The following is a 7,215-nucleotide window of genomic DNA, read 5'->3' as shown; positions in this document are numbered from 1 at the left end:
CCGCCGCCCTCCTCCTCCTCCTCCTCCTCCTCCTCCTCCTCCTCCTCCTTCGCGCGCTTCGCGTCCCTCGCGGCGTCCCACCAACCGCGGGGTACAACCACCGCGTCTCTCTTCGCGCCGACGACCGGCGCGGCGGCGTCGTCGTCGTCGCTCCCGTCGTCGCTCCCGTCGTCGCTCCCGTCGTCGCTCCCGTCGTCGCTCCCGTCGTCGTCCTCGTCGTCCTCGTCGCTCCCGTCGTCGTCCTCCTCTTCCTCGTCGCCGACGAAATCCTCGTCCTCGTCGTCGGATCCGCCCGAGTCCGACGCGTCGATCCCGTCCGCGGCGGCGCCCTCCCCGCCTTTCCCCGCGGCTCCCTCCTCCGCCCCCTCGTCTCCGTGGGCCCCTTCCTCCCCGCCCCCGGCGGCGTCGCAGCGCTTCGCGAGCCACCGCCGCACGCCGTCGAGCTCATCCCGCCCGATGTTCGCGAACTCCAACGGCGCGGGCGGTTTCGCCTTGACCCCCGGTTCATCAGGTTTCGCGCCCTCCTCGGGCTCCGGGGTGACGACCAGGTCGAACGTCGACGACGTCCCGTCCGCGCGCTCGAGCCGCAAGTCCGCGATCGCGTCGAACGGCAAGTACGTCGCCGGTCGATCCGCGAACGCGAACCCCTCGTCGATCAAGAAGAGCTTCCCGACGTTAAACTTCACCGTCGCCTCGACGCACCCTTTTTTTTGTCGGGGCGGAGTTGAAAGGCGTCAGAAGCGGAGTTGAAAGGCAGGCGTCGCGGCGCGGCGGGATTGAAAGCGAGGGACCCTGGGCGGAGAGAGAAAAACGCCGGGAGAGAAAGTCCTCAAGGATCGGCGTTCACCACGCCGACGCGGTCGTATGGGGACCAGTGTATATGATAGGACGCAACCTTTTCCGCCGACGCCCGCGAAGACGCGCTTCGTCCCCGGCGCGCACGGCGCGAACGCTCTCCGTCCGCACGCGCGCTCCATGAGCGCGACGCACGCGCGGACGGGCCCCTCCGACCCGCGCAGCACGTCGTCCACGCCATCGGCCATCGACAGCGTCGCGCCGTCCCCGCCGCCGCCGCCCCTCGCGCGGTGGATCACGCCGACGGGCTTATCGTTCGGTCTGACGGTCGACGGTCCGCGCGAAGCGACGAACGTCGGGGCGGAGTTGAAAGGCGTCAGGAGTGGAGTTGAAAGGCGTCGCGGGCGGGGATTGAAAGCGAGGGGTGGGCGGGGAGAGACGACGGCAAAAGTCCTTAAGGATCGGCGTTCACCACGCGAACGGGGTCGTACGGGGACCGGTGTAACGACTAGAACGCGCCTGACTTGCAGCAGCAGCGTCGTCAGCTTTTGCTTCCCGTGGACGGGCGCGAACGCGGGGTCGATCGCGACCATCACGCACGTCGTCTCGTTGCTGTCGCCCATCTCCAGCGCCATGAGCTTCCGCACGTGCGCCTTGCGAATCAGGTGCGTCGTCGTGCCCTTGGGCGTGGTGGACACGAGCGCGAAGGCGTCGTCCGAGATCTTGACGTCGAAGCGTCCGCGCGGCGTGCCGAACGAGACGGGCGCGGACGTCGAGAGCGTCACGTCGGCGTCGGCGATGGACGGCGGCGGCGGCGGCGGGGCTTCGGACTTCGGCTCGGTCTTGATTTCCTCGACGGCGTCGATCGTCTCCGTCGTCTTCGCGGTCTTCGCCGCCGCCACGAGAGCCGCGGCGACGGGGACGAGCGACGCCGCGGTCTCCGCGACGAGCGCGTCCGCGCTCGTCGTCCCGCCGTTCGCGTTCTTCGTCGCGACGTGCGCGCGGAGGACGCTCAGGGTGCGCTTTAAGCTGGACGTCGCGGAAGGGGACGCGTCGATCGCCGCGGCGAGCGCGGCGAGGGGATCGCAGGCGAGGACGCCGGTCACCGCCATCGCGACGTGAGGACGGACGGACGGACGCGCGGTGGGATCTGATGTCTGTCGCGCATCGTTTGAAACCTCGAATCCGCCGACTCTGCTGGACTCCACGTTTTTCGATGACAGGATGCGGGAAGAACAGGCCGCCGGACGAGACTACGACGCCGCGCCTACATCACGTCGTCGTTCACGGGACGTAGTAGACAGTTCGCGCGCTCGCGTCGTGTAGTAGTACTGTATAAAAACACCCGCGGCGACCTATCGCGGTGATCGACCTATCGCGCGCACAGCGCGAGGTCTCCGATCGAACGACGCGTCGGCGATCGCGTCTCTAAAAATAAAAAAGGTTTCAACACACATCAGAAATCCTTCGGGATCCCCCCGTTCGGCTCCGTCGCCTTCCCCCCCAAGAACGCGCTCAAAAACGCGCTCTTCGGCTTCTCCCCTCTCGCGCGCGCCTTATCGATCACGTTCGATTCCGGGGCGACGTACTTCGTGATCAGGTGATGTCGCTGGAAGTGATGCGCGGCCACCGTGACCATCTCTTGGTTCGCTTTGAAGAGCATCACGTCGATGACTCTCGGATCGTCCGTAGTGTGCCTCAGGGTCGTTCCATACGAAGCGACGTCGGGGTGGAGTTGAAAGGCGTCAGTTGGAGTTGAAAGGCGTCGAGGGCGGGGATTGAAACCGTGGTGTGGGCGGAGAGATGCGCCGGGCAAAGTCCTTAAGGATCGGCGTCCACATCGCCGACGGGGTCGTATGGGGACCAGTGTATAGAACGCGCCTGCGGAACTCGTTCGCGAGCTGCGCGCGGAACTTGGCCGGCGTGGTGACTTCCTCGAGCCAGTACGTGCGCATCACCCACGGGACCTCGCGGCACAGCTGCGGCGGAGGGTAACGGAGGAGGGAGGGCGGAGGGCGTTCTTACTCAGATCGGAGGGGACGGACGGACGTGAGATCGCGTCGGGCGCGACAGGGTGGATGGTCCCTTGGGTTTACCCTAACGACGCGCGGGGGACGAGGGCGCTGCGACGCGCGGGGAAGACGCGACGCGACGCGACGCGACGCGACGCACGCACCTCGCGGTAGAACTGCCTCGCGCGCGCTTTCGCCTCCGCCAACGACGCGGAGAACACCGGCGCGCCCGCGGGGGCGGACAAGACCTCGCTCTGGCCCATGGACCCTCCGGTCGCCATCATGCGCTTCGCGCTCGCGCGGAGCGCCATGTTTCTCTTCTTCTTCTCGATCTCTCGCCCGCGGACGTCTGTCGCTGGGTTCGCGATCGAACGGACGCGCGCGCGCGACGACGGCGCGAGGCGCGGGGGGGACGGGGGAGGGCGACGACGCGCGCCGGTGCGTCTTCGGCGCCCCGCGGAGTGCGCCGCGGCGGGACGCGGACGCGCGGATGAGCTAGGGCTGGAAAACGACCGGAGCGAGGTCGCGCACGCGATCGCGCGGCGTCACCGCCTTACGGACGTTTTTCACCCATCGCTCGCTGTCAACATTTGATCGCGTCCCCTTTCAACTGATGACCGATGAACTTTTTTTTGCGCGTGGAATCGCCCTCGGCCGCGGACGCTAGAGACGCTCCGCAGCTACAGCTGTCGCGTCCCCTTCCGCCCCCCCGCTGCACTCCAGCGCGCGCGTCCGCTCGACGGTCCGCGCGAGCCGCGAGACGCGAGGCGCGAGCATGAGCGGCTGGGCGCAGTCCCCGACGGTGCGCGCGCGCGGCGTCGCGTCTCCTCGATCCGCGGTCGCGCGTCGCTTCCGCGCGCGGCATCCCATCGCGCCGCGCGAGATGCCAACGTCTCGATCTTCTTCTCATCTCCGAACGCGTGCGCCTCTCATCGCCTCCTCCTCCTCCTCCTCCTCCGTTCCTTCCATCAGGGCGGCTACGCGGGCGCCCCGCCGCCGCAGCAGGCTGGCTACGGCGCGCCTCAACCACCCGGCGCCGCGGTCCCGCACGGCGCGTACAACCCGAACGCGCACGACGTGCACTACCGCGGCGGGCAAGCGGGCGCGTCGTCGTCGTCGCAGCGCGGATCTTTCGACGGAGGAGCAGGAGGAGGAGGAGGGCACGGGCATCCGCAGGGCTACGGAGGCGGCGGCTTCGGCGACGGCGGCGGCATGGGCATGGGAATGGGCGGCGGCGGCCTCCCGATGTCCCCGAAGAGCATCGCGCGGTTCGGGATGGGGGCGTACGGCGCGCAGGCGAGCGCGTTCGTCTCGAACAACTACGCCAAGTACTTCAGCAGCACGGCGATGCGGTACTACTTCGACGTCAACGAGGCGCGTCCAACCACGTATCGTCGCTCGCCACGTCATCGCGATGTCCACGTGTCGTCTCCATCCAATATCTTCTTTCCATGTGTCCTCCACGTGCGTCGACGCTGACCGCTCGTTCTCGTCCACGTGTCAACCGACGTCCTCGCAGCCGTACGTGTTCAACAAGCTCAAGCTGCTCGCGTGCCCGTTTCTTCACAAGGGGTCGTGGGCGCGCATCCCGGAGCGAGACGCCGACCGCGGCCTCGCGTTTAAACCCCCGCGCGGCGACATAAACGCCCCGGACTTGTACATTCCCCTGATGGGCTTCGCGTCGTACGTGCTGACGAACTGCATCCTTCAGGTGCGTTCTATCTCGCACTGGTCCCCATACGACCCCGTCTGCGTGGTGAACGCCGTTCCTTAAGGACTTTGCCCGGCGTGTCTCTCCGCCCACACCTCGCTTTCAATCCCCGCCCTCGACGCCTTTCAACGCCGCTTCTGACGCCTATGAACTCCACCCCGACATTCGCTCGTATAAAACGCCCCTCAGGCGACTCGCGGAGAGTTCACGCCCGAGTCCCCCGCCGGATTCGCGTGGCGAGGCTTTTGTTTCTGGTGCCTCGAGTCCGCGTTCGTGTGGACGGCGCTCAGGAGCTGCAGCACGGCGCAGCACGTCGTCTCCGCGCCGGTGTTGGACATCGCGGCGTACTGCGGGTACATGTTCGTGTTGGTGAGCGCGGCGTCGTGCGTGAAGATTCTATTTCCGGGGGCGCAATTCGCGAAGATCGCCGCCATCGGATGGGGCGCGACGGCGGGCGCGGTGTTCATCGTGAAGGCGCGTTCTATGTCTCTCACACTGGTTCCCATACGACCGCGTTGGCGTTGTGAACTTCATTCCTTGAGGACTTTCTCTCCCGTCCGTCCGTCGTTTCTGTTTCGATCCGCCCAACGACCGCTCGGTTTCGATCCCGACGTGCCGCGTGTTGCCTTTCGACTCCGCTTCTGACGCACCCCTCAACTCCGCCCGCCCCGACGTCGGTCGCTTCGCGCGGACCCTCGACGCTCAGACGACGAAACGGATCATCTTCTCCGAGGCGAGAGGCGGCGGGGGGTACGGCGTGGACGGGAGCAAGCACAACTATCTGCTGCTGATACTCGCGGTGATTCAGTTCCCGCTGCACATGTGGCTCGGAGCCGCGTTCGCGTGATGAAGAGCGATGGAGGTCTTTTTTAACGACCGTCCGAGAGTCGTCTTCGCCGCCGCCGCCGTCGGGTCGGCGGTCCCTTTGCAATCTAAACGCCTACGTTAGTCTACTCCGCTTCTTCGCTTCACTTCTTCTTCGCGCGCGTCGTCGTCTTCGGCTTCGCTTTCCTCTTCCTCCCCCCCGCTGCTTTCTTCCGTCGCGTCGTCGCCCCGGAGCCCGCCGGTTTCCGAATGACTTTGTCCGTCTTCGCGTCTTCGTCCCACGTGTCCTCCTCGCCGAGTAACCCGCCCGCGATCCCCGCCCTCCGCGCGCACGCGTCGCACGTCACGCCGCAGCGCCTCGCCTCGAATCCGTCCTCGCCGAGGTAGGACATCAACCGCGCGCGTCGGCAGTCGACGCGGTTTAAGAGGAACGCCTCGACCTCCCGGAGCAGCGGCTCGGATTTCTTGATCCTGTCGGCGCGCCTGCCCCCTCCCGGCTGCGGCATCGCGTTGATCCGCCGCAACCGCGTGATGTCGCTCGCCGCGTACAGCGTCACCGCCTCGGCTTCCTTCCCGTCCCTCCCCGCGCGCCCGATCTCCTGGTACAGCCCCTCTAAACTCTTCGGCGCGCTGTAGTGGACGACGTATCGAACGTCCGGCTTGTCGATGCCCATCCCGAACGCGATGGTCGCGCAGCACACGCGGACGTCGCCGGCGGTCCAGGCGTTTTGAATCCGCGTGCGCTCCTTCTGCGGCACCCCCGCGTTGTACGCCGCCGCGGCCGGGCCCGGCCTTTCGCCCGTTTTGAATCGCCGCGCGCGCTCGGCGTTGATCGCCGCCGCGAGCGTCGCGGTCTCGTCCCGGGAGAGGCAATACACGATGCCCGCTTTCTTGTCGCCGTATCGATCCGCGACCCACTTCGCGAACGCGCTCACGTCCCTCATGCGCTTCTTATGCTTCACGATGAGCGAGATGTTCGGCCGGTTGAACGTCACGGTGAAGCACCGCGCGGTCCGCGCGATCCCTAACGACTTGAGGACGTCCGCGCGGACGGTCATCGTCGCCGTCGCGGTCAACGCCATCACCGGCGTGTCCGGGAAACGCTTCTTCAACGCGCCGAGCTTTTTGTAATCCGGCCTGAAGTCGTGGCCCCAGCTGCTCACGCAGTGCGCTTCGTCGATCACGAACCGCGCGAGCTGCCCGCTGTCGTATAAAGCCTCTAGACACGTCCACAGCGCGTCGCTGCTCGCGAGTTTCTCCGGGGTGACGTACAGCAGTCGTATCGTGGGTTTATCTTTTCGGAGCTCGGCGAACGCGGCGCGCGCGTCCGTCTCCGTCTGCGCGCTCGAGAGATACGTCGCCGGAACGTCGTAGTCGTGCACCAAGTGCCTGACTTGGTCTTGAATCAACGATAGTAACGGCGAGCACACGACGGTTACCCCTCCCGTGATGATCGCCGGGAGCTGATAACACAGCGACTTGCCCCCGCCCGTGGGCATGAGCACGAAACAGTCGCGGCCGGCGTAGCCGCGCCCGCCGCGAATCGCGTGCGACGCGACGGAGAACTGCGGCGATCGAAACGCTTCGTTCCCGAACACTTCCTTATTGCAGAGGTCCATCAGACGCGCGACCTCGTCGTTCGGGTCTCTCGGCGGCTCGGGGTCGTCCGAGGGCCCGCCCGCGCCGCCGCCGCCGCGACCGTTCGGTCGCCGAACCGTCGTCGTCGCCGCCGCCGCCGCCGCCGCGCGCGCGAAGATCGGCGCGACGTTCTTCGCCGGCGCGACGCCGCCGCCGCGCGCGCCGAAGCTATCGCGTCTCCCCGCGGCGGCTTCCGCGAGGATCTCCCTGATGACCTCCGGGGCGTCGTCGTCG

At 67.1% G+C, this 7,215-nt stretch overlaps 3 protein-coding genes across 3 annotated transcripts; 1 reads left to right on the top strand and 2 right to left on the bottom strand.

The window, feature by feature from the left end:
- Positions 1-2,251: 2,251 nt before the first annotated feature.
- On the bottom strand, positions 2,252-3,070 carry MICPUCDRAFT_35994 (uncharacterized protein; the record flags this gene model as incomplete). The annotated part of the gene is made up of 3 exons (XM_003062440.1): positions 2,252-2,471; positions 2,644-2,774; positions 2,972-3,070. The coding sequence occupies 3 exons, from the start codon at positions 3,068-3,070 to the stop codon at positions 2,252-2,254; spliced, it is 450 nt and encodes a 149-aa protein (XP_003062486.1).
- Positions 3,071-4,019: 949 nt separating this feature from the next.
- MICPUCDRAFT_68810 (uncharacterized protein) lies at positions 4,020-4,581 on the top strand (the record flags this gene model as incomplete). Its single annotated transcript, XM_003062686.1, has 3 exons — positions 4,020-4,182; positions 4,328-4,402; positions 4,424-4,581. The coding sequence occupies 3 exons, from the start codon at positions 4,020-4,022 to the stop codon at positions 4,579-4,581; spliced, it is 396 nt and encodes a 131-aa protein (XP_003062732.1).
- Positions 4,582-4,716: 135 nt separating this feature from the next.
- On the bottom strand, positions 4,717-6,962 carry MICPUCDRAFT_29315 (uncharacterized protein; the record flags this gene model as incomplete). The annotated part of the gene is made up of 2 exons (XM_003062439.1): positions 4,717-4,992; positions 5,227-6,962. One exon carries the CDS (start codon positions 6,960-6,962, stop codon positions 5,487-5,489), a length of 1,476 nt encoding a protein of 491 aa, XP_003062485.1. The 3' UTR covers positions 4,717-4,992; positions 5,227-5,486.
- Positions 6,963-7,215: the final 253 nt, after the last annotated feature.

This window comes from Micromonas pusilla, assembly GCF_000151265.4.
Source record: "Micromonas pusilla CCMP1545 genomic scaffold MICPUCscaffold_12, whole genome shotgun sequence".
NCBI lineage: Eukaryota > Viridiplantae > Chlorophyta > Mamiellophyceae > Mamiellales > Mamiellaceae > Micromonas > Micromonas pusilla.
Note: the sequence above shows the minus strand (reverse complement) of the source record. Positions and strands in the feature narration are given on the sequence as shown.